General features: G+C 46.1%; 1 protein-coding gene and 1 non-coding gene across 2 annotated transcripts in view; one reads left to right on the top strand and one right to left on the bottom strand.

Moving 5' to 3' along the window:
* The window catches only part of ADCY8 (adenylate cyclase 8), a 232,153-nt gene extending 206,777 nt beyond the window's left edge, over positions 1–25,376 (bottom strand). The window contains exon 1 of the mRNA XM_052651651.1: positions 24,420–25,376. Coding sequence (XP_052507611.1) covers positions 24,420–25,376 — 957 coding nt within the window. The remainder of the gene's footprint in view (positions 1–24,419) is intronic.
* Positions 2,494–2,565, top strand: TRNAG-CCC (transfer RNA glycine (anticodon CCC)). Its single transcript has one exon. It is a non-coding gene; the product is annotated as a tRNA-Gly (tRNA).
* Positions 25,377–27,397: the final 2,021 nt, after the last annotated feature.

The following is a 27,397-nucleotide window of genomic DNA, read 5'->3' as shown; positions in this document are numbered from 1 at the left end:
AGGATGAAGACAATAAACAAAGGAATACAAAAAGACAGATGCACCCCCAGTGTTCATTGCAGCACGACTTAAAATGGTAAGAAGTACTTAAAACTACATAAAGCAACCTAAATGTCCATGGACAGATGAATAAAGAAGATGTCGTACATGTATACAATGAAACATTACTCAGTCATAAAAAGGAATGAAATTGGGTCATCTGTAGTGACATGGACGAACCCAGAGTTTGTCATACAGAGTGAAGTAAGTCAGAGAGAGAAAAACAAATATTGTATATTTACACCAGAGAAGGCAATGGCACCCCACTCCAGTACTCTCACCTGGAAAATCCCATGGATGGAGGAGCCTGGTGGGCTGCAGTCCAGGGGTCACAAAGAGTCGGACACGACTGAGTGACTTCCCTTGCACTTTTCACTTTCATGCATTGGAGAAGGAAATGGCAACCCACCCCAGGGTTCTTGCCTGGAGAATCCCAGGGGGAGCCTGGTGGGCTGGCGTCTATGGGGTCGCACAGAGTCGGACACGACTGAAACGACTTAGCAGCAGCAGCAGCAACAGCAGCAGTAGATTAACACATATATGTGGAAAATAGAAGAATGGTGCTGATGAACCTAGTTGCAGAGATGCAGATGGAGAGAATGAGCTTGTGGACACAAGGGGGAAAAGGAGAGAGCAGGACAAACTGAGGGAGCACCACGGACACATGCATGCCACCACGTGCGAAAGAGACAGCTAGCGGGAAGCTGCCACACAGCACAGGGGGTTCAGCGTGCTGCTGCTGCGATGATGGGCTGGGATGGGAGAGGAGGTCCAAGAGCGCGGGCAGACACGCGCACGTGTAGCTGATGCACGTTGCCGAACAGCAGAAACTAACACAGCATTGTAGAGCAATTACACTCCAATAAAAACAAAACACCAAAGCTGCTGGCCCGTGAGAAAAATGCCAAAGGAATACAAAATTATAGTATTTCCTGTGCACTGGTGAAGAGTGCTATGGAGAAAAATATAGCTATCTCTGATCAAGTTGTATTTGAGCAGAGAGCTCCCCAAAAGGTGAGCAAACCATGCAGATATCCAAAGGGATAATGTGGAGTATATACTCCATTATCGACAAACATTCATAACAATAAATGGAAATCAGAAGATAAAATATAATCTAAGCAATTTTACGGAGACTTTAAAAACTCATTTCACATATGCCTGTTGTTTTCCTTATAATTTTGGCGATTTGATCTTGCAATAATTTATAACATAACAGCTTTAACCAGCTGTCACCATTATAAAAAATAGTAGTTAAATTTATTATGTATCTCCTACGTGTGTGGTACTTTACCACAATAGGTCAGCATGGGGGTTATGGCACCTGCTTTTCCAATGAGAGACACGAGGCTCAGAGAGGTGAAAATCCTTGTGTGTATCCATGGCCAGGTAGAGGAACCAGGCCTGAAATAGACCCCAGTTTGCAGATTTCAAATGTCTTGCCTTTTGTCTGATGACTTTGCTTGTAATCCTAACACTTAGATAAGACGCCTGTGTCCATCTGAGAACAAGAGCAAACATCAAGACATAGTTAATGATGGAAATTCCTTTCTTCCTTTATCATTCAACAAATGTTTTCCAAGGGCCTACTACATGCCAGGTACTGTTCTAAACTTTGAGGATACATTCCTGAGAAGTGGACATCATTTTCTATCTGTGGGCCTGCTCTGCTGGCAGAAACAAATAATACAACTACATAAATTATTTGAAGTGGTAGAAGGTGAAAAAGCTGGCTTAAAACTCAACATTCAAAACATTAAGATCATGGCATCTAGTCCCATCACTTCATGGCAAACAGAAGGGGAAAAAAGTGGAAGCAGCGACAGATTTTATCTTCTTGGGCTCCAAAATCACTGCAGACAGGAATGTAGCCATGAGATTGAAAGACAGTTTCTCTTTGGAAGGAAAGCTATGACAAACCTAGACAGCGTGTTAAAAAGCAGAGACACTGCTTTGCTGACAAAGGACCATATAGTCAAAGCTGTGGTTTTCTCAGTAGTCATGTACAGATGTGAGAGTGGGACCATAAGGAAGGATGGGCACTGAAGAATTGATGCTTTTGAATTGTGATGCTGGAGGAGACTCTTGAGAGTCCCTTGGACAGCAAGGAGATCAAACCAGTCAATCGTAAAGGAAATCAACCCTGAATATTCATTGGAAGGACAGATGTCGAAGCTCCAATACTTCGGCCACCTGATGCGAAGAACTGACTCACTAGAAAAGACCCTGATGCTGGGAAAGATGGAAGGCAAAAGGAGAAGGGGTGACAGAGGATGAGATGGTGAGATAGCATAACCAAGTCAATGGAGATGAATTTCAGCAAACTCCAGGAGACAGTGAAGCAGAAAGAGCCCAATGTGTCCATGGGGTCACAAAGAGTTGGACATGACTTAGTGACTGAACAACAACAAAAAGAAGGTAAAAAGCATGCTTTTAAATAGAGCAATGGGGACTTCCCTGGTGGTCCAGCGGCTAAGACTCCACGCTCCCACTGTGGGGGCCCAGGTTCAATTCCTGGTTGGGGAACTAGATCCTGCATGCCACAACTAAAGATCTTGCATGTTTGGATCGAAGCAGTCGAAGATTCCATGAGCTGCAATTAAGACCTGGCACAGCCAAATAAATGGATAAAAACAAAATACTGCAACGTAAAATACAGTGGAGTGTAGGTTGGGGTGGGGTGGGGTGGGGTGGGGTAAGGATGCTGTGTGAGAGAGAGGTTACAAATTTAAATGAGAACATCAGGGTAGATGCTGCCACTGAAAGGGTGGCTTTCCTGCCAAAATGTGAAAGAGGAGGTTGACATGGGGATCTCTGGGTTAAGGATATCCCCAGCAGATGGTAAAGCCAGGAGGGTGTACTCAAGAATTTCTAGGAGAGTTGAGACTGGAGCAGAGTGAACAAGGGAGAGAGCAGCAGGAACCCGGGCAGCAGGTGGAGGGCCAGAGTGGACCCCAGCTTGACCAGCATGAAATGGGCAGCCGTGCTCGGTTTGCAGCGGAGGAGGGGCTCTGTTGATGACACATTCGTTTCGGGTGTTATCCTCTGAAAAGCCATTGGTCCATCTGCTAGAACCTGCAGAATACACAATGGCTTCCTGAGCTCTCCTAAATTTTCTTCAGCTTGAAGTTCTTCTCCCGACCCATCCAAGAAGCTGGAAGAAGGACTCCTGCTTTGATCAGAAGGAACTTTTGGGAGCATGAGCATCCCCTCAAACTTGGAATGCCTGAGATTCTGAAGTGCAGTAGAAAGCCAAGCTAGAGGATTGGAAGCACTCAGATTGGTGTTCCTTGCTCCCATCCTTATGTAGACAAAGGCCATGGCTTTGAATTCAAGTACAGGACATATGTTTGCAAAGTCGTTCTTTAGGGTATGGGATGAGAAGCTCCGGGAAACCAGATGCTAGAAGACCTGCCCCATCTCCTGGAGTCTCTAGGCAGCTGCCAGAGGACGCTGCTCTCACTTGTGACCAATAGCAAATCTGACCCCATTGCCCACTGGAGGCAGGCACTGGCACCAGTTAGCAATAACAGCCTTGTAATGTAAAATAACGCATGCGGGTTCAGTCATGTCTGACTCTTCGTCACTCCATGGACTGTAGCCCACCAGGCTCCTCTGTCCATGAAATTTTCCAGGCAAGAATACTGGAGTGGGTTGCCATTTCCTACTCCAGGGGATCTTCCCAACCCAGGGATCAAACCCACATCTCCTGAGTCTCCTGCATTGGCAGGTAGATTCTTTACCACTGTGCCACTTGGCAAGTTATAATCACAATCTATTAACAATTAATTTATTTTGCCCATCAGAGTTTTAGAAAATGGTGACAGAGAAGTACCCCAAGTTAGAGAAAAAGAAATCCCACTAGTAAATGAACAGTCCAGGATAGTACCCTGCCCAGTTTCAGGATACTAAGAAACATTTCAGGTGCAAGCTTCCAGGTCTGATAAGCAACAGGGCTAGTAACTTGCCCTCCATAACCAAGTTATTATACCATCTGATACACTGAATATCAGAAAGCTTTAAAATATAAATTGTATTAACAACTGCCAAGTGTATTTTTTGGTATGAATGCTTTGAGTGAGTGGATCATTTAGAGAAAGCATTGGTTCAATGGAAAGAAGTGGGCTTTGAAATACATGTCCTCCTTCAATATTTAACCAAAATAGTGACTCAATAGAGTTCCAATACTGTCTCTTTTAGCTATTACTTTTTAAAGGTCAAAGAGAATACTCAGAGAAAGAGACCCAACTCTTTTACTTTTTTCTTTTTAGTAAAACACACCATGCTGGAGAAATCATGTTTGATTACATTCTTTCAGCCTTCCATCAAATGATTTGGAAGTAGCAGTTTAAAGATATCAAAGGCATACATTTTTATTAATCAGGCTATTCGCTAGTGCTTTGGCCTGAGCCTTTTGCCAGTTGTTTCATTTTGGCCTTGTCACTCTCCCCAATAGCTCTGTTCATTCATTCAATAATTACTTACAGATTATCAGTTATGTGTTAGGCAATGTTGTAGGGGCTGGAAAGATGACAGTGAATTAAAGGATCAAGGTCTCGGGACTTCCCTGGTGGCCCAGCGGCTGAGATTCTGAGCTCCCAATGCAGGGGGCTCAGGTTCAATCCCTAGTTGGGGAACTAGATCCCACATGCCGAAACTAAGAGCTGGCATGCCACAGCTAAATATCCGGCAAGCCACAGGTAAGACCAGGTGCAGCCAAATAGATAAAATAAATTAAAAAGTAATAAATATTAAAAAAGAACCAAGGTCTTTTCCCTTATGAAGCTTCCACTGCAAACCGTATAGTAACAGGTAACACAAGACTTCCCTGGTGGCTCAGTGGTAAAGAGCCCACCTGCCAATGCAGGAGACGCAGGTTCAATCCCTGGGTTGGGAAGAAGGAAATGGCAATCCACTCCAGTAAGCTTCCCGGAGAAATCCCATGAACAGAGGAGCCTGGGGAGCTTTAGTCCATGGGGTCATGACTTGGACTGAGCACACACACTCACACACACACACACACACACACACACACACACACACAACACACATGGCCTAAGCAGTTTAAAGTCCCAAGACTTTACCCACATTACCTCTGTTAATGTGCACACTGGCCTTATAAGATACATACTATAACTATCCCCATGTTATAGATGAGGGAACTGAGGCTTAAAGAAGTTAAATAACTTGCCAGATCACAAGTTAGTGAGTGGTGGTGTCAGGATTCAAACCCAAGTACTCTAGTTCCAAAGCATGTCTTATCACTCATTTTGCCAAAACATCTTCTTTAATTCGAGAGGAAATACACAAGTGACATTTCCTGAAAACAAAAATACAGTGGAGGGTATGGATATGGGCCTCTCATTTTTCAGCAGTGGAGGGCTCACTGTTTAGCCATGCCATTTTGTTGGTACCTCTAAATCTTACCTTTGAATTCCCAGCTCACCTGCTACAGTGAAATTTTCCTGTGTCCCCAGTCAGAATTAATGACACCACTTTCTTTCTGGCTCAAAATACTACACAAATGTCAGGGACTCTCGTGGAGATGACAAAAAGGGAGGAGAAAAGGAATGATCACGGTGATGATGGAAATAAGGGTAATGTTGGAATTAATGAAAATGATGATCTGAGATATTGTAGGCAGTACTGGCTTTTTGCAGCGCAAAAGCTGCTTACGTCATGTGACAAACAGCATTTTCTACGAGTAGGTGTGTCCCAAAAGGCCAAGAGCTTCTTGGGGTGGAGTGAGTTTCCTGTCATTGGCGTATTCAAGCAGAATTGGTATAAAAATTTAATAGAAAATATATAGATTAAGTTGCTTCCTTGATAGCTCAGTTGGTAAAGAGTCCACTTGCAATGCAGGAGACCCCGGTTCAATTCCTGGGTCTGGAAGATCCCCTGTAGAAGCCAACAGCTACCCACTCCAGTATTCTGGCCTGGAGAATTCCATGGATTGTATAATCCATGGGGTCACAAAGAGTCCAACACAACTGACCAACTTTTACTTTCATATATAGATTAAGCATATTAAACTATATTCTACATTTTTATGATGTTCATTACTCTTCCCAGACTCAGTCCCAACACTGAGAGGACAAATGAATGTCAGTAAGACTCAGAAGTTTTCCCTAGTATTAGGTAAGTTTTCCTTTCATCTCCCTATCTATTTATCTAGCTAGTTAGCTATTTAGCCACCCAATCCAGTATTTGTGTCAACTTCCTCATCGTAAGGTCAACAGATCTTATAAATTTATTTGATAACTCAAGCTTACTGAAATCCACCATAAGAAATAAGCAGTAAGATAAGAGTAATTATGTTTAATAAAATTGGTGGTTATCTCTTTAATGACATCATCTATTTAAAGACTATGGAGGTCATGAGTATTTTTATCAGAATGTGGACTATTACAAGAAAAGCATCACATTGGCAAAATGATTTTGTGGTAGGATCACTGGAATTATTACTTAAAGGCAAATTCATCTTCCCTTGGTATGATTCCTATTCATCTACTGGTATCAAAAATATTTTGTTTGCAATTTTTAGCCTTATCCAGGGTTTGAGCCAGAAAGAAAGAGGCCAGAAGCTTGGTAGAAGCACTAATCTGAACCCTGGTCCAACCCACAATTATCTCACCTTCTTGGACATTAAAATCTATTGTAATATATCCTCTAGAGAAGCCAGAATTACCACCTGACCCTGAATATCAGCGTTGGGTATTCCCATTCATTTTTTCATTTTCATATAAATATTTATCAAACATGGAATGGAATGCTAAGAGTATTCAGGTGTGCAAGCAAATTTGACCCACTCTTTATTTCATCATACCTACTCTCTGGTGGGAAAATAGACATGGAACAAATACTCTCACTACACACACACACACACACACACACACACACACACACACACAGAGTGTTATATGTTATCTAAGAAGAGTACAAAAAGAAGAAGACATGTGCTTACTCATGTCCGACTCTTTCCAACGGTATGGACTGTAGCCCTCCAGGCTCCTCTGTCTATGGGATTCTCCAGGCAAGAAGACTGGAGTGGGTTGCCATTTCCTTTTCCAGGGGATCTTCCCGACCCAGGGACTGAACTTGGCATCTCTTGCATCTCCTGCATTGATGGGTGGATTTATTATCACTAAGCCACAAGTTGGGATCTAAGAGAGGGCAGAAGAAGCCTCCCTGAGAAAGTTCCTTGGGTTGGGAATGAGAAAAGTGCTTCTTGGGAAAAGGAGGAACAGAAACTTAGGCAGCTCAGAGGCAGAAAGAGACATGGGTCTTTGGAGGAACTGAACGGAAGTCAGTTTCTCAAACTGAGTGAGAGGGAGATGAAGAATGGAATTATTGGAGGAAGACAGAAGCCCGATCTTAAACGTGGATCCCAGGGGGATGTTCTGCCTTTGCCTCAAGAGCAATGGGAAGCTACTCAGCTTTGCTGAAGGATTCTAAGCAATAATCCCCAAGAGAAGAACGCCACCCTAAGACACTGTGGACAGAAGACTGGAAAGGGTCGAAAGTGGGTGCAGGGTGGCCGCTGTGATTCAGGAGAGGAACAGGATCTACTGCACTGAAGTGAAAGGATGGAGATGAGGGGGAGGAAATGAGCCTATTCGGATGGCAAACTGGGCAGGAACTCGCAGTAGCCCGGCCGTGGGGACTGAGAGATGGAGAAGGGACAGAGATGGGCTTTCTGGTTTGGGCAACTGCAAGGATGGACCAGAGAACCCTGGATCCGTTCAGATCAAGATCTGGGTGGAAGGCAAGCTTAGGGGAACTGCAGGATGTAAATAGCCCCATTCCTTTATGATATTATAAGGTATTTTTTGGATTTCCTTTTAGAATCCAATTATTTTACATGTAGCCAATTAGTTATAACATCAACAGTCACAGAGTCATAAGCTTCAAATTAGAAGGGATCTTAAAAATCATTTAGTTCAACCTTTTGCCTTTTGCGCCAAATTCCTGATGATGGGCATCTGGCTTCTCCTGAACACCTCCAGGGATGCCTTTTAATCTCACAAAGCCCGGTGTGATTTCAAAGAGTTATAAATAGGAAGGCATCCGTTTCTTCCCTTGGGACATAGTCCTACAAGTCTTCTCCAGCCATAATTATTGCCTGGCATTTATTCTAGTGCTATAAATTATGTATCAGATGACACAACATCTGACCTGAATCTTTCTTTATGTTCCCGAAACCTAAAGTATGAAGCAAAAAAAAAGAATCACAAAATGAAACTGTCTCTGTTTTTCCTAAATGAACAGATAATCAACAGAAGAGTTGCAGTCAAGGAGTGGTCAATGGTTATGTATTGGTCAATGTACCACGGATATATTTTGTAGTCAGCATCGATTAGTAATCGCATTTGACATGTTGGTAATGGAGACGTGTGTTCATGGGGCTCCTTGGAAGAAAAGCTATGACAATCTAGACAGTGTATTAAAAAGCAGAGACATTACTTTGCTGACTAAAGTTCATATAGTCAAGTGAGTGAAAAGTGAAAGTGACTCAGTCATGTCCGACTCTTTGTGACCCCATGGAATATAGAGTCCATGGAATTCTCTAGGCCAGAATACTGGAGTGGGTAGCCTTTCCCTTTTCCAGGGGATCTTCCCGACCCAGGAATTGAACCGGGGTCTCCTGCATTGAAGGCGGATTCTTTACCAACTGAGCTCTCAGAGCTATGGCTTTTCCAGTGGTCATACATGGATGTGAGAGTTGGACCACAAGGAAGGCTGAACGCTGAAGAATTCATGTTTTTGAGGTGTGGTGCTGGGGAAGACTCTTGAGAGTCCCTTGAACAGCAAGGAGATCAAACCAGTCAATTCCAAAGGAAATAAGTTCTGAATATTCATTGGAAGGACTGATACTGAAGCTGAAACTCCAAAACTTTGGCCCCCTAATGCAAAGGACTGACTCTGGAAAAGACCCTGATGCTGGGAAAGATTGAAGGAGGGAGGTTAAGGGGAAGACAGAGGATGAGATGGCATCACTGACTTGATGAACATGAGTTTGAGTAGGCTCTGGGAGTTGATGAAGGACAGGGAGGCCTGGCGTGCTGCAGTAAATGGGGTCGCAAAGAGTCAGACACGACTGAGCGACTGAACTGAACTGAGAATGCTTATTTCTTTTTTAAAGCATTTTTTTTTTACTTTTTGGCAGCACCACGTGTCTTGTGGGATCTTAGTTCTCTGACCAGCAATCGAACCCTTGACCCCTCCAGTGAAAACGCTGGCATCTTAACCACTGAACCACCAGGGAAGTCCCCATATCATTTTTTAAAAAGTTTCCACATACTGTACAAGTGATCGGGTACTCAGCCTATGGGCTACTGTCCTGTGTTTGACCAGTTCCAGCCCCATCTCAAAGCAAGAGAGCCTGACAAGCGCATCAGGTCCATGTGTGCCACAGAAATACTGCGATTGCCACTGCATTCCAGGGCATGGTGCCTCCTGTTTAGCAGCTCAACACTTGTTCTTATTCCTCAGCTCCTTTCATGTCTATAAACTATGAGGATCTGACAGCAGGTATCCTACATCCTCACCTTGTTCCCGATCATGTGACTAACGTATGACAGGATAAAGTGAGTTCCTCAGGGCCCTGCTGTTTGTGTCCTGGAGCCTGCAGATGATGAAGAAGAAACCACAGAAGCCAAACTCCAAGCTGTAGGATATTCAGGCTGCATAAATGCCCAGCTCAATCACTTCTATGCAACATTGACATAAAATGGCTTGTTGATAACGGCTGACACACACGTTTTAGAAAAGCTAGATTGGCAATTCTGACAAGTGCCACGGATCACTAATTAAATATTCAAAGTAAACATTTGTCTGTCAATTAAATATCTCAGTTCCTATCCCCTTTGAAACAAATCGAATGACTAAAACCGCATACAGTTTTACAAGTCACGGAGTCAATGTAATTAAACTACTGGGAGGAGCTAAACATTAAATACCATCTCATTAGAAATTCTCTTAGCATTTGCTATAATCTTCCTTGTATTTCTCTTCCTTCTCAGAGATCACAGACCTCAGCCAGCTCTAGTTTCTGTAATGACTGTCATACTCTGATCTTGGAAGCCAAATAAACCAAGAAAACATACAAATCCTCACCTCCACGCTCATTATAACTTGTTGTTGGGGTTCAGTTGCTCAGTCGTGTCTAATTCTTTGCGACCTCATGGACTGCAGCACGCCAGGCTTCCCTGTCTTTCACTATCTCCTGGAGTTTATTCAAACTCCATTGTGGCCTTCTCCTCCTGCCCTCAATCTTTCCCAGCATCAGGGTCTATTCCAGTGAGTCAGCTCTTCACACCAGGTGTCCAAACTATTGGATCTTTAGTTCCAGCATCTGTCCTTCCAATGAATATTCAGGGTTGATTTCCTTTAGGATTGACTGGTTTGATCTCTCTGCAGTCCAAGGGACTCTCAGGAGTCTTCTCCAGCACCACAGTTCGAAATTGTAGAGCATGAGCCATCTCAAAAGCCATTTCAAAGTGATAGACTTTTAGAGCTGTGAGGAATTCATTTCAAGGCCAAGACAGGTGGAGTGGTCTGTACAAAGCTGCACGGTCCTGGATATAAAATCCGAGGTCCATCTTTTGCTGACTGTTGGCTGCTATTTTCAATGCAATGTGCTGTTCCCCTGGCTCCATAAAGCAATAATATCATTATGTGCATTGGTACCATTTGGAATACAAATTTCATTTTTCTTCCCTTTTATGACTTTTAACGAATCGCTTCTGAAACAAGCAGAGTTAATTGAGATAAAATGGTCTTAAAAGACCATCAAATCGAGGGGTAGCTTTGAAATGAGACAGATGTGGTTAAAATCCTTTATTAGCTGTCTGACCAAAGGGATATGATGTAATACGCTGAGCTTAGCATCCTCAGCTATAAAAAGGAAACAGAAGCACTGATGCTAAGATGATTCCTCAGGCCTTGACTCAATACGCCTCTGCTACGAGCTGTTCCCATGATGTGCCAACGTCCATCCCAGAGATATGTAAAAGGTCCGTCAAATGTCCTCAAAGAGTGTATGGTTTAGCAGTAGAGACAAGGAAACAGTAGCTTCAGTCTCACCTACCAACCTCTAGTCCTTCTTCAGGTCTTAATTAGGAATACTTCTCTCATCTCAGTTCAAGTCAAGTGTTTTCTTTTCAATAGATACCAGGACCAGAACTAGGGTGAGACTAGCTGAGCTCCTGGGGTGGGCAGTTTAGAAATTTATTTATTTATTTGGCTGTATATTGCCTGCAAAATGGAGGGGTGTGAAGGGCACGAGGAGACCCGAGAGGACAGGGACCTACATCCACCTGGTCTATTGTCAGAAAGCCCATTGCAGGGAAGGTGGGGTCTCTGCTAATTTCAAGCAGATGGGCTGGTAAAAGGTAATGACGTCAGAGAAGGAATATCTAATTCATTCTGTGTGTGTGTTAGTCATGTAGCTGGGTCCAACTCTTTGCGACCCCATGAACTATAACCCACCAAGCTTCTCTGCCCGTGGAATTCTCCTGTCCATGGAATTCTCCAGGCAAGAATACTAGAGTGGGTAGCCATTCCTTTCTCCAGGGAATCTTCCTGACCCAGGGGTCAAATCTGGGTCTCCAGCATTGCAAGCAGATTCTTTACCATCTGAGGTACCAGGGAAGCCCCTAACTCTAGCTGCTGGGAAAACTTCAGAATTCTGGCATTTTTTCACTACTCACAAAACCCTTTTAGGCATCAAGAAAACAAAGTCACCTGGCCAATGTCACTGAGAAAATTTGGGGTAAAAATAGGATGACAATTGGTGATTCCTATGTTTTTAAGGAAATGTATATACATAGCTTCAGAAATATCTCTCACTGTCCATTGGCACAGTTCACAGATCCTCTCTAGCTGAAATGTCTTGGGCAGGACCCCAACAGCACGTGATGTCATTGTTCACTTGATAAGAGACAAAGCTTGTGTTTCTCTCATAAACAGAGAAGAAAGCCTTCTATTCACTGGGTGCTGACTGTCTGGTCCCATGAACCCACCCTCAAATGAGCTGCCCATCACCAGTAGGATAGGAAGACTCACGTAAGTAATGGGAAAAGTTTGATGCTGACTTAGAAGAAAATATTTGGTTCTTACTGATTTTGATTTTGTTTCTTGAACTAATTGACAGCAGAAAAGGGAATTGATGGGGGTGATGACTCACATAACTGAAAATAGGAGACTGACTCGCAGTCTTTTTGGACCTTTTTGTGAAGACTGTTTTAGTTATTTGCATTGGGTTCCAATATCTAAAATCAGGCTCTGCTGCTGTTGCTGCTGCTGCTGCTAAGTTGCTTCAGTTGTGTCTGACTCTGTGCGACCCCATAGACGGCAGCCCACCAGGCTCCTCCGTCCATGGGATTTTCCAGGCAAGAGTACTGGAGTGGGGTGCCATTGTCTTCTGCAAAAATCAGGCTCTATATTGCCTTTACTATTGTCTTACTAAATAATTAATTTATTTTTGGCTGCGCTGGGTCTTCATTGCTGCACATGGGCTTTCTCTAGTTGCTGCAACCAGGGGCTATTCTCTCGTTGTGGGGCACAGGTTTCTGATTGCAGTGGCTTCTTGAGTTGTGGAGCACAGCCTTTCTTTAGGGCACAGGCTTTACTTTGCTCAGTAGTTGAGGCTCTCAGGTCCTAGAGCGCACAGGCTTCAGTAGTTGCAGCATGCAAGCTCAGCCTGGTTCATGGGCTTAGTTGCCCCACAGCATGGGAAAACTTCCTGGACCAGGGATCGAACCCATGTCCCCTGCATTGGCTGGTGGATTCTTAATTACCGGACCACTAGGGAAGTCCATATCTTGGCTTTAGGTAGTCTTCAGATAAAGTTGGTCCAGTTGGGGTACAAATTGGTCTTTATATGATAGGTTTTACACTGTAAAAGTGGGAGACTAAGTATTATTCAGTTATTATGCTCAGCAAGGTCAACTGGTTCTGTTCAATGGCCTTCTCTTAGGAGTGAGGCAGACCAGCCTGGCTGGTGTGGGGCGCCAGGAAGCAGGTAGGAAAGTAGAGACACTGCTTGTCCACAGCTATACCTGGATGAAGCTAGAGAGTGAACATCCATAGGTGACCAAAAGCAGGGACCACTGAGGGGTCTGGCCAAAGAATTGATTTGGGGTAGAATACCACGAAGGAGTATACCACAAAGCACCTGATGCGGAGAGCCGACTCATTAGGAAAGACCCAGATGCTGGGAAAGATTGAAGGCAGGAGGAGAAGGGGACGACAGAGGATGAGATGGTTGGATGGCATCACCGACTCGATGGACAGGAGTTTGAGCAAGCTCTGGGAGGTAGTGAAGGACAGGGAAGCCTGGAGTGCTGCAGTCCGTGGGGTTGCAAAGAGTCGGACACGACTGAGCAACTGAACAATGACACCACAAAGCAAGGGGCTTCTTCCCAGGTGGCAAAGTGGTGAAGAATCTGCTTCCAATGCAGGAGGCACAAACGATGTGGACTTGATCCCTGGGTCAAGAAGATCCCCTGGAGAAGGAAATGGCAACCTGCTCCAGTACTCTGGCCTGGAAAATTCCATGGACAGAGGAGCCTGGAGGGCTGCAGTCCATGGGGTCCCCGTCAGACAGGACTGAACACACACGCAGAGCATGCACGCGTGCACAGATGAAAGATGATGGACCACAAAGCAGAGGGAGCCTGAGCGAGGTGTCAGTGTCGGGATTCACAGCCAAGGTGCTGAAGAACCAAGAAGGAAGCCAAGGAACGGGCGAGACTCTCATTAATACCTGGACTCTATTTTGTGTGAGTGGACTGGATCCATTTAAAATTTTCAGGAATGGACAAACAGGTATGGATAATTTAGGTCCATCATTTTTAATCTCCTTTTCCTATTTTGACTGAAGTGATCTGGATAGTGAAAAATTTTTCTTCATGTTATCTAATAAAACTTCCTTAACATAGGTCTAGCAAGCACTCAGCTTGAAACTTTCTGCTCAAAGGACTTCTTGGGATAACATTTGGTGTTCTTCTGCCTGTATTGATCAGAGAAATGGATTTTTTTTTTTTCCCTCTCACTGGTTTCTCACTGATTGTGTGTGTTGAGGGGTAGCCAGGAAGGGGACAGGGGAAGGAGTTGATCATATAATACTCATTCATTCACTTCACTTATAACTGCACTGCTTAGTACTGTTAATGTGCCAGATATGATGCTAGGAGCTAGGGACACAAAGACACAATCCTTTACCTCAAGGGGCTCACAGCCCGGTAGGCACATGAAATATTGTAAGTTACTCTGATAGTTGAAAAAGCAGAGTGTGGCAATGTACCAAGGAGAGGGAACTGAACCTTGCTTAAGCTCCTTGTCTGCCCACTCTTGTGTGAAATGGGCTGCCTGGAGCTTCAAGGCATCTGCTCCATTTCTAGCTGGAGTTATTGCGTACATGTGCTTCCCACCGGCCCTAGTGATAAAGAACACGCCTGCCGATGCTGGAGACACAAGAAACACGGGTTTGATCCCTGGGTCGGGACAAACCCCTAGAGGAGGAAATGTCAACTCACTCCAGCATTCTTGATTGAAAAACCCCACGGACAGAGGAGCCTGGCGGGCTATAGTCCATGGGGTCGCAAAGAGTCAAACGTGACTGAGAACACACAGAGCAGCTAGGAGAACCTGGAGCTGCTGCCAAGCCCGACCTTCTCAACACAAGGCAGATGCTCTCGTGCGTCTTCTGGTCACCAGGCCTGGGATGCGCTCGGTCTGTGATAAGGTGATGCTTTATAACTGACCTCCTGGCCCTTCCCAGGGTCTCTTTACCCTCTTCGCCAGGAAGATCCACACCCTTTTACAATTTCTTCTAAAGTCTGACCTTTCCTTTCACACAACTCCTAAAAGAAATCCACTGTAGCTTTGACTTTTTTCTTGCTTTAGAGATTGTAGTAAAAAGAGCCCAAGACCTGCATGAAACACTTACCCAATGCTGTGTGTTTCAGACAGGTTCCAAGAGCCAGTTACAACCTCTCTACTCCTGTATCAGATTCACAAACTTCTCCTGCACCCTCCCCCACCCGCCCAGATCCATTCAGGTATCACCCTCCTTAAAGTGACAACCTTGACAGTGTAGCACACAGCTGTCTCAGAATCTAGAACCAAACAGTCAGTCAACAAGTATTTACTGAACAGTTTTCCTACTCAATCCTTATTCTCCTCTTCTTCCTAATCTACTCTTGATTTTTTGAGAAGCAGTAAACTTGAATCTATTTTTGCCATCTTTTCATGATGATGGAGGCGGGGCCATGTGTCAGAATTCAGAATTCTGGTCCCCAAAACAGAGGCAGATGGCACTGCGTATGGGTCCCAGAGGACCATGCAGGGGTCCCTTCCTGAAAGGGCTACAGACTCGTGGGCAAATGCGCTTTGGTTGAGGGAGGAAAGGAACAGGCCGAGCTGACTCCACTTTGAAAAAGAAGGAAACTCCATCTCGCACTTTCACTGAGCTTTGGACTATATGCCTGGTAGCCATGGGGATAATATACCCACAGCCAAACTGGCCTCCCAGAGTGATAAACACCAGATTCCATACCAAGATTTCCCGTCACCAAAAAGAATATAATAATCCCTTATGTAGTCAATCACCTTTGTAATCTTTATGGTACCCCCTGGTGTAGGCTACAGTGTATAACCAGCTGACTCTTCTGATTGTGAATCATGGCTGTAACCTGATTGTGTCTCCCTTTAACACTTTCCAGGCTAGAGTTAAGGAATTTGGGGATGTGGGCTTGAGCAGTACACTTAAGGTATTAAGGGTTTCACAAAAGTTGGTTGGGGTCCTTGGCTGAGAGGAGACTCTCTGCCTCGGGCTCGCTGGTGTAATAAACTGCACTCCACTGCCTGCATTGTCCTGAATGTTTCCCGGAATGCATGGCTACAACATGATCATCTTGACCTCTGACCCTTTGCCCTTTGTCCTCTCCTTTTTTCTTGCCTGCAAAGTGGCTGTGATGGCTTAGAGATGCAACCAATTGTTTTCAAATGACCTTGAGGAAAAGATCTTCCCTGTGGAATTTTCTGTTAGAGCATCTGGATAGATTTCTGTACAGCTTTCTCTTGATGAATCCCCTGACAGGGAGCTCATCACTTAAAAAAACATCCCCCTGAGCAGGTCTAGTTGTTACAAAGCCTTATGAGGTTTAAGTGAACCAAAATCTCTCATGGTGTAGAGACTACCCACTGGTCATTATTCTGTCTTAAATAATACACCTAAAATAAACAGTCTCTGTTTGTCATGAAGTACCCCCAATATTTGAAAACACTGACCATATATCTTCTATCTTTAGGCCTTGCAGGAGTGTTTCTTTTTGTTTGTTTGTTTGTTTTTCTAGTTCTGTTCTATTTTGCTGCAATTTTTTCCATGTTCTGAGTGAAAGGAATACATTATATTTTGACTATACATTCCCTAATCCTTCGTCATCTTGGTTTTATAAGCAATCATGTGTATTCAACACATAATCACACATAAAAAAAGGAGAAAAGATTCTGAAACGGTCTACTCCAGTCAACTGGAAAACCAGCTGACACAGGATAAAGACATAGTTTATAAGATAGTTCAACAAAATAATTCTTGTTTCATGTGAAAATTTTATGCTGGTATGCTTTTTATAGAGAGATAGCAGTTGTAAAAATTTACTTGTTAAAAAAACACATTGATATGATTTAATTTCACACTTAGCTCTTGTCTTCACCATCTAAGTTTTTACCATGTTCTGATTTAGGAGAATTTTGTGTTTCAAAGATACTTAGCAATTCCTAACACCTGACCTTGGAGGCATGTAAGTCAGGAAGTGGGGTGGAAGAGATAGAAAACCTCACTTGACTAATGAATATGCAAGGCATTATGCATATTAAACCACATGACGTAGCTAAAAATAAAGTTCAGATACAAAACCATAGACATACCCAATCAGAGTCCGAAGCAGAGATATCAAGGAAACACCGAATTGTAGGTTTATCTGACAACACAGAGTTATAATCCCAGTTCACTGATTGTGAGGGCAGGCACTCATTTGCATTCACAGGTAGAATGGCTTTTATTCCTCCTGGGAGGTGGCCTGGCCTCCCTGGGAATGTCTGGGGCCTCAACAGTTAATTCATCTACCCAGCATTCTTCTATACCCTGCAGAGAGCTAACTGTGAAAAATCTTGCAGTGAGAAAAGCTGGCTTCCGAAGTGCTGTTTAAGTGACCTGACTTCTTAAAATAGTCCTTCATAAACAAAACTCACATGATCTAATTTGAGTGTGTAAATCCAATTATGTTCCCTGGGGAAGCACAGGGAAGATGATACTGGCTCTCACTGTTCTGTGATGGCTGGTTGGGCAGAGTAGCAGTCTTCTACTTCAGCCCCAAGAAAATGCTGGGGGAGAAATTATTTATGGAACCCATTTTCTTGCTAACTGAGGGTCAGACCTATACATCCCAGAAATTTGCTTATTTTTTGTTCTTGGTACCTTGTGTTATAGAGAAAGTAAAGAATGCGCCGTATGTCTAGTGAACTGATACGACATCAACTGCATATTCTAGACTTCCTGGTTGATCACAGCATCACTATTGTGCCCATGCGTTGGTGAGAGGAAGGTTATGGGATGAGTATTGTAAGTGTCTCCCATGTTCTGAAAACAAAACACATGTAAGATCAACTCAAATAGACACACTTGGGAAATGAATAAATTATCATCCTAAGAAATATTTAAACATCAGTGAAATGTCATATCAGCGTGATTGTAGTAGTGTCCTTTGATTACATGTTGCTGGCAGCACTGAAGTTGGAATCAACTTTTTTTTTTTAATCTTTCCTTTTAATGCTTGGTTTCACTTACTTTTGATAAGCTCTTAAAATGCCATCAATCATCAAGGTGTAAATATGACTAACGCACTTGTCCTACTTAGCATGATACTGCAGCAGCTGCTCCAGAAATAAAGTCCTCCCAGTCTTCCCAGTTTCCATCTAACTGTGCTCCAACACACTGAAACCAGTCAGGTGACATTACTGGCTAGGCAGAAACACAAACTCATAATTCAATCTTGCAAAGACCACACCACACATCATTTTACAACTCAGTCTAAATACACAGATGTCAAGCTTATTGGCAACTCCAGGGCAAATGTGTCTACAGATAAAGGCTGAAGGGACTTGGTTGGTCATTTCAGATGTCATTAAAAATATCCTTTGCAAAGCCTACTCTGCGTCAAAAAAAAAAAAAAAAAAAAGAGGAAAGGAAAGAAGGAATAGATAGAGCCAAAAAGGACAGTCTCTGGGTATTTTTCAGAAGTAAGAGAGGATAATATTTCCATTTCCTGGTGTTCAGAGGACCCTCTTGGGAATGCTGACACTCAAATCTGCTTTTGAAAGTCATTTTCTCAGACAGGTTGGAATGCTGCAATTATTTTTTTTTAAAGCCTACATGAATTTGCCAACCGAAAATGCACAGAAATGGAGGTATTTGGGCTTTTAAAAAATGCACATCATAACTAGTGAGGTGCTTGAAATAGGACTCCAGTTACACTCATTTAATGGATATTTGTGTTTTCTGAAGTATCTGTCTTGATATCAAATACCAAATTGAGATAATTTAAATGATATGTCATTTGCCATGCATTAAGTAGTCATAAGATTCCCTTTATCTGACTTGGATTAGCAGACTTAGACAAGGAACATATAATATATGCTTACATTTAAATTTTATAAATGGAGAGAAAGATGGTAATTCCATTACGCTCACTTTGTCTTTACTGTGAAGTCAACCCTTCATTTAAATGATCAGAAACGTGCAAAGGCTACTTCTCTCCTGACCCCCACCTTCTCATACCAGACACCACTATCTCACCTAATATAAACCAAAGATACTCCCCAAAAGGATTTTTTAAAGGCCAAATGGTAAGCTCTAAGTCCCTTTTTCTTAGTCAAGTGTAATGATTGTGCCTTAATTAGCATTCTTCTGGCACTGTTTCATCGGATGTATGTAAGATTGGGAAGCAAAGGTTGCTTTCCAAATTCAACTCTGACAGCATGACCTTGAGCACTAACTTACCTGGGTTTGCATACTTGGCTGCATTTGTTCTAGAGTTATCTTGGAGAAATCACCTCCTCTCTGACACTTCTGCTTATCTGCCTCACCAAGAGGTTCAAAGGGCTAATTAGCCACTAGCTGCAGCATTTTAGAATCCCCCAGAGGGAAGCATACTACAGCGATCTTTCTGGTTAAATACTGCTGTCTCTCAGGGTTCCAATAACTAAATGATTTTCACCGTCTTATCACTAATGGACTGAAGAATGAGAACGAGACAAATTTCAAATGTTAGGTAGCCTGTATTATTGTCACCAGCAATTAAAATAGAATAAAATGCTAATTACAGCAACAGAGCTTAGGCTGCATCTACCGGGTAGAAGAACTTAACAAATATGACCTTATCATTCACAAGTTATTTATACATATAATGCCATTCTGTAATGAATTTTTAGATGGGTAAATTGAACTGGCAGGATAAACAATGTGTTTAACATGTGGGAGAATTCTGTGTCGTAGAGGAAATCTGGACAGAAGTGCTACTGTCTTTGGCTTGAATCACATAGTGAAGCTGTTTGTTTCTTCAGCTGCTGAGTTGTTTCTGACTCTTTCCAACCCCGTGGACTGGAGCGCACCAGGCACTCTGTCCATGGGGGCCCCAAGGCAAGAACACTGAAGTGGGTTGCCATTTCCTTCTCCAAGGGGATCTTCTCAGATCAGGGATCGAAACTGTGCTCCTGTGTTGACAGGCGGATACTTTACACTGAGCCACCAGTTGCTCAGTCATGTCTGACTCTTTGCAATCCCATGGACTATACAGTCGATGGAATTCTCCAGGCCAGGATACTGGAGTGGATAGCTTTTCCTTTCTCCAGAGGATCTTCCCAACCCAGGGATCGAACTGAAGTCTCCCGAATTGCAGGTGGATTCTTTACCAGCTGAGCCACAAGGGAAGTCCCTGAGCCACCAGGGAAGCCCACAGTGAAACTGATTTAACTTAAAATGGATGAGACTCCCAAAGGAAGGAATAACTGCAGTCCTAATACGACCAGTAGCTGAACTAGCTTAGGGGGAGATTTCAAAAGAAAGGAATCCTTTGAATTGGGCTTTGTACCTTCTAAGAGTTCCTCAATATTTCCAATGCTGCTTTAGACATACAAAATATGCAGGGATCGTATCTATGTATTTGAACAGAACCTCCTTGGGTGGGAAGTTCACGACTTTTCTCCAGCGGTTCACCAAGTGGAGAAAACAGAAACCATTTCCTTGCTGATGGTAAGGAACCTCCTGGTTGGCCCTTTTTATTGGGCTGGGCAAAAAGTGTGTCCGGGTTTTCCGTACGGTATCACAGAAACCCGAACAGACTCTGTGGTCAACTTGATAGTCTCCGTCTTGGATCCACAGTGGAAAGCACAGGAGAGCTGAATGAGCACAGGACTCTCCCTCTTCACATAGGGTTATCTGCAGAGACCTGCAGCTTGGCTGTTACCCCGTCAAGCCACAGATACCACGTTCTTCCAGAGAAAGAGAGAAGCCGACTCTCAAGCCCGGATTAGAGAAGGCAATCCCCAGCTCATTTGTTCCTTTTGAAAATGGCCTTTTCAGTGAAGGGAAATAGCTGAGAGGTGTGTTCACTATATCCTCAGCTTCCTGCTTCTTGAAAATGCTAAGTTCAACATGAGCCATCCACTTAATGGGAATCGAGATTAATATAGGGAAAGAAGATATGCCAGTGTTTATGCCCTTCAGTTGACAAATTTATATCCGCTGAGTTAGATGATGAGATGAGCTAGCTACAAAGAGCCTGTTCCCCGCAATTCAATCATTTTCCCCTCCTGATTGCCCTTTGGCTGTTTCGTTATATGTTAATTCTTGGGCTATATGGGATATTACTCCCTTGAGTGATGAAACACGGGTGAAACTCTCGCTCTGAAGCCACTTCAAATGCTTACGTTTTTAGAAGGATGCTCTCTGAAAAATTTCTGAAATATGATTAGCATTGAGCTAGGATTTGAATCCAGCCCTCACCACTTGTTATTCTTATCATCTTCTGGATGTCCCTTTAAAGTTTCTAAGAACCTGTCATTTCTTCTCTGAAAGAAAAGTGATGGATGTTACCATCTGTTTGGCATTACTAGATGAGATCATGTGTGCAAAGGCTCATGCAAAGGTTACATGCAAAATAGGGTACAAATGTAAAGAGTTGCTACCATGCTTTGATTTCCCCAAAGGTGTTTATGTGTAAAAGACTGCCTTGCATACATAGTGTGTGTGTGTGTGTGTGTAGAAAGCTTTCACCAACACAAACGTCGGGGGACTTGGCTATTTCATAATATTACTTGTGCAATGAGTAGTCTTGCTCATTTAGTAACTGAAGGGCCTACCAGGTGCCTGGCATTTTTCTAGGTGATGAGGATAAAATGATAAACATGATAGACAACGTCTTGTCTCTTACATGGTGTTTACATTCTTGTGAGGGTACGTACGGGGTTGGGAGAAGAAACACAGGAAATACAAACAAATCAGATCATTTCAGATGATGCAGGTGCTCTGGAGAAAACAAGGCGCATCATGTACCACAGAGTGGCATCTGAACTGAGTCTGGAATCACGAGGATGTGTCAGTCATGGAAAACCTGGCAAAAATTGCTCCAGGCAGCAGGCATAAAGCCTAAGAAGTAGGAAAGAGTTTGGGATATTTGAAAGACAGGAAAACAGTGATTTGGAGGCTGAGGAGTAGGAGAGAAAGAAAGGAAGAGAGAAGGAAAAGGAAAGAGAAGAGAAGAGAAATCTAATTAGCAAGAAAAGCAGCATCAAATAATAGTGGATCCAGTAGCCCATGGTAAGGAGTTAGGATTTTATTCGGGTTTCTATACAAGGTCGTTAGCAGGTATTAAGTATATCATCAAATGGTATACCAAACATCATCAGTACAAAAACCACAGGTTATTTTTTTTTAAGCGATTCATGCTTCACTTCATCCACCTGCAAGATCCAGGAAAGACACTTGAACCTCTAGAGGGCGCCAAAGGAAAATGTTTTGTAGCCACCAAGGTTCTTTTCAGCACCTACAATCCGAGGAAAGCGCTCTACTTGTGCCTTCAGTCCGGTAAAAGGTGACGAGTTATGTATGAGAGGACGGTTCATCTACAGGCCCTACCCAAACAGAAAGCTGGATGAGCTTGGTGTGCAGGTACCAGGGCCCTAGTTTTCACACCGAAGGGTTGTTTATGATGGGGTGGGAGTAGGAAGGCATTTGGGGGTTATTTTTAATCTTCTCCCATCTGGCAGTATTTGAGTGGAGTATAAAACAAATATGGATGCAAACTTTACTTTCTGGATTCGTTTGGCAGAAAAAGTATCTCTATACTTAGGGCTTTGAAAATATTCCTCATTCGCCACTTAGGATGTGTTATTCTAAATACTATTCCAGACTGACTAGATGAAGTCTTTCAGTAACGCATACCAAGAAAGGCTACTGCATGTGAAGCAGTGGATTATGATAAATGGAAATTTCCGCAAATGGCTGGATAGTTATATTACAAAAACAACTCATAGTGGAAAAAAAAGAGAGAAGGGGAAGGAAAGAGGAGAAGGAGACAGAAAAACTGAGAAGGGGAAGAAGGGGAAAGGAGCAAGAGGGGTCAGGAGAGGTCAGCTGATGTCTAGGTAGGTAATAAAGTAAATGCAAAGCAGGAGAGAACTTGGGAGAAAGGGAGAGAATCAGAGGACACTGGGGCTCAAATCACTGGGTCAACGAGATTCAGAAAAACAGTGAACATATACTTTCCTATAATCTCCAAACCGAGACTCTTATCATATGTGCATATTACAGGTTCATGGAGATTTTGAGGAAACATTCACTATTATCTTTAATAAGAAAAAATACAGCTGGTCAGACCTTACTCACAGAGGCCCTCACGTCCTCATTTCACGCCTGATGATCACAGCCAAGTACTTCATATGCTCTTTGCTCTACCCAGGGAGACTTCAAAAAGCATCGTAAAAGCAGTCAACCAGATAAGTAACCTGAGCAAATGGATAAAGAGCCAGCAGAGAAGAGAGAGAATCCCAAATCAGCTAGAAGCCCAGAAGGTCACTGATGGGAAAAGAACTCTGACAGTACCAGCACTCTAAAAGTCATGAGCAGTTTTCATAGGTGTTGTACCTGTTTATTCTAAGAAGCATTATTCAAACCAGACCTCAAGAGCAGCCTCTAAACTTCCAATAGAGCAAAAGTACCCCAGAGGCTGAAGCTAAAGCAGGAACATACAAAGCATGCCCCTCTTCAAGCACCTCATCAGCTTTTTATTTGAACACACTTCCGCTGATACGCTTCCTTCATTTTTATGGAGATGACCCTCCTTCCATTTACTCTTGTTACCTACCAGACATTTGGCCAAGGAAGTCCCAGAGCATTAATTACCTATTGATTTCAATGAATTTAAACAATAGTCATCGTCTACCTCCTTCTTCACAGATGAAGAGAACTCTGTTCACAAAACCACATCCATATTTAATGGGGAAAGATAGGAAGAAAGTGGGAGAAAGGGACATAAAGAGTCAAGTTCCACCTAAATATTTCAAACCATCTACGTCAAAATGTCCCTTTCCAATGAAGAAAAACTTGCCTTCTTTGCTAATGGCATGCTCCCCCTCCCCACCAACCTCAAGTTCTGAATTTGATTTATTCAAAGCATTGGGGTTGGATCCTGTAATAAGAGAAGACAACTTTGTAGCCTCAGAAGACAAAAAAGAATTCCCACATAAAACATGTATCACAGGCTTGACTGAAGGACTGCTTGAGAAAACTTAAGTAGGGTACCCAGCACCAGAAATTAGTACAGGGTTAACTAATGTTGATTCCTTTGCGGTACAGAGATTCAGAGAAACCCAACACTGAATCCCACAGTCCCTTACAACCCCCTGCTGTAACGCTTATGAGTAAAGCTGCTAAGGAATGGGTCACCTTCTAAATTGGGGTGCTTCTCCTCCCCCTTCCGTCTCCTGCTCCAGAGTCTCACTGCAGCCCTTGGGGGATGTGTGAGGAGCAGAAAGGAGACTGTACATCAGCTAAGAAGCTAAGAAGAGAGGAATTACTCACAGAATCAGAGTGGAATGGTTGAGTTGGTAGAAACTTTAGAGGTCATTTAATTCCAGTTCCCTCTAAGAAGAAAGAAATACCATCCCAGGGGGACCCAGGACCTCCCAGGTGCAAGGCACTGTGCCAGGCTGGGGGAGGAGACTCGAAGGGAGCCAGGTAACCCTGCTTCTTAGAAAAGCGATTTCTAAAGAACCCCCAGGGGAGTCAGGGGAAGAGCACTGCAGGCAGGAGTTACCTGATTGATGGAAATGACCGCCAGCCTGGGGATGACCGCTTGGAGGACCACCTGCATCAAAGAGGTGCCTAGGCCGGCCAGGATGGCCCAGGTGAGCGGCAGCGGCAGCATGCTGTAGGTGGCAAAAAGGGTGAAGAGCACGTAGCCGATGCCGTCTCCCAGGAGCCCATAGCCGAGCCCTGCTGCTAAGATCTGGGTGGTCATGGCTACCCAAGTGACCACACCGCTGTACTGCAGGTATGTGTGCGAGGTGGTGTCCTTCCTGACCACCACCAGGGCGCAGATCACCACCTCTATGCCGGTGAAGAAGCCCAGCAGGATGCCCTTGAGCGGGTCCATGGGGGCCGCGGCCAGGCTCAAGTGGAGAACCAGGAGGGTGAGTTTGGTCAGCACGTCCAGCACGTTCATCACCACCTCCGATTTGCGCCTCTGGCCCAGGAAATAGCGCTGGTAGAGGCGCTCCAGATCCCGGGACTTAAAGGAGTTGCGCAGGGTGGGGAAAATGACCCCTCGGTAGCTGTAGCCCCCACTGAGGAAGAAATCCGAGTTGCTCGGGGCGCAGTCGAGGTGCAGGAAGCCCAGGTCGCCCCCGCCGCCGCTGCCGCTGCCGCTGCCGCTCCCGCTGCGTTCCGGGAAGACTTTGGGGCCGCCGGTGCCGTGCGCTCGCTCCCCAGGGCCCAGCGCGTAGAGGGGCAGCGCCGAGTCGCCAGACAGCTGCGACGCGTGGTGGTGGTTGGGGCCGCCGCCTCCGGGGTCCGAGGCTTTGCTGGAGCTTCCGTTCCCGCCGCCGCCGCGGTGCCCGTGGATGAAGCGCTGCTCGGTGATGTGCCGCACCGCCGTCTGCCACAGCAGCCGCTGCGGCCGGGAGCCGCTCCCGCCGTCGCCGGCCGGGGGCGTCGGGTGGATGGTGTAGAGTTCCTCGCTGCCGCTCAGGCAGCGCACATCGGAGAGCTCCATGGCGCCGGGCCGCGGGGAGGGAGGCGCAGGACCGGCGGGAGGCCGCCGGGAGAGGAGGTCCCTAAAGACCCAGAGGCTGGCCTGGTCGGAGCTGGGCGGCGAGCCCTTCTCTCCCCAGCCGCCCCGGGCAGGAGGGCCCGCGGCGCGTCAGGTCATAGTGTGCCCCGGGGCAAAGGGCGTCTGGTAGGTGGCCGCAGACCCCTGAGTCCTTGCTCGGCGCTCTCCCGCCAGCCCCGCGCAGCTTGGGTGCGTGGCAGCCGGTGCTCGGTGTCCGCAGCAGCCGCGGCGCTCGGAGCCACGCAGCCCCCTTCCCGGGCTCGGGCTTCCGGGCTGGTTCTCGGCTCAGCGTCTCGGCGAAGCCTTTGCTCTCCAAGAGGCGCCCAGGCGCCTGGGGCTCCGGGCTTGAGCTGCGCGCCGGGCGGGTCCTGGCTGCGGCACTGGGCTCGGGACGCCCACGGCGCGGCGGCTGCAGGGGGGCTGGTCGGGGGGTGACCGGCGGCGCAGATGGATACGAAGTTAGCAGCTGGGGCTGGAAGAGAGCCCTTCGGAGAACTCCATTGCGCCGGGATGGGGAGCCGGGGCGGAGCTGGGGGCGGGGGATTTGAAGGGGGAGGAGTGGGGGACCATGAGGTGGCGGGTGGCCCGCGGGAGGCGTGGAGGGGCGCTAGCCTCAGCGCTTACGAGTCACCAAACAGTTAATTTGGAAGTGGGGGTGTGCTGAGCCTACCCCCCCCCCCCCCCGGGTTCGTTTCTAGCTGTCTCCACTTGCTGAGCGAAGACTAGCCGCGCTGAGCTGGCCCTAGCCCAACGCATCCCTCGGGGAGAGGGGAGGATCTCAGGGTCCCAGTCGCGGCTGTAAGACGAAGCCCCCCCTTTCCAGCTGTGCTTCCTGGGGGTCGCCGCCCAAGCTTCTCAACCCCCTTCACTTTGCTCGTTGGAATCCATTTTGCCCGGAGCTGGGAGCAGCGGGAGGCGGGGGCAGGAAAAAGTGGGGAGGGCTCCCAAGCCAACAATTCGAACTGAAAGAAGCCGCCGGTGCAGACTCCTGAGGCTAAGATCCGAAGCGGGGTGGCTGCGGCGGGTGTCAGGTTGGAGCGAGAAGGGAGGCCCGAGGCCGCGGGGAAGTCTCCTGGAGTCGCCGCCGGATCCAGGGAAGCGCCGCGTGTCGCCCGGGCGCTCTGAAGCGCGCTGCGGTCACCGGGCGACTGGGAAGAATTTGGAGACCTGTCAGAGCGGCCGGACACCCGCGGCCACTTAAGCCCGCCCCCACGCCAGGCCACACCCCCCGGAGCCGGGCGGGGAGCGGGGGGCTGTGGTGGCGAGGACCTGGCACCCAGATCTGGCCAGGGCGCCCCGGGTCTTGGAAGCGGCAGAGCGCGCAGTTCCGCGCTGGAGAGGACGGTGGGGCTGCGGCCGACGCCCCCAGCCGGCCCCGGACGCCCGGCTGCAGCGCTCCAGCTGGCGGCGCGGGCCGGTTCCTCCGCGGTTCTTTTTTAGGTACTGGCTCGGGTCCTGGGCAGGTGCGCAGCCGGGACTCGTAGGCCGCTGTGCCCACGGAATCCGAGGGCCCAACGCCAAGGAATAGAGGGTCTCCTTTACGCGCTCTCCAATGGGGTGTCTTTTAACAAAGCCAACTTTCGGGCTAAAAGCAAAATGTCCCCAAGAAGCCGCAGTTGTAGAGACAGGCAGCTTCCCCAAAGAGTCTCTTAACCACGCCAGTCCAGGGGGTGGAGGGCGCGAGGCATTAGCATATAAGGGCCCCCGGAGTGCCTCGCACGCAGAGTTTCTCCCGGCTTACAGGCGGGGTGGAGTACGAGGCCGCGGGGAAGGCATCTCCAGCCGCCCGATGAAGCCCGGTTTCCCGCCCGCCGAGCTCCGGTTGCGAGCAGTAGCGGACACAGCGCTTGGTGGCGCTCCGGGCAGAGCCAGGCGCCACCCGGGGGCGCGTGGTGTCTGCGCCCGCGCCGGCCCGACCACGGGCCCCAGGCGCCGCAGTCCCGAGCCCGGCTGCAGGTGGCGGA

Source organism: Budorcas taxicolor, chromosome 14 (assembly GCF_023091745.1).
Source record: "Budorcas taxicolor isolate Tak-1 chromosome 14, Takin1.1, whole genome shotgun sequence".
In the NCBI taxonomy this organism is placed as follows: Eukaryota; Metazoa; Chordata; class Mammalia; order Artiodactyla; family Bovidae; genus Budorcas; species Budorcas taxicolor.
This window is presented reverse-complemented; position numbering and strand designations above follow the sequence as displayed.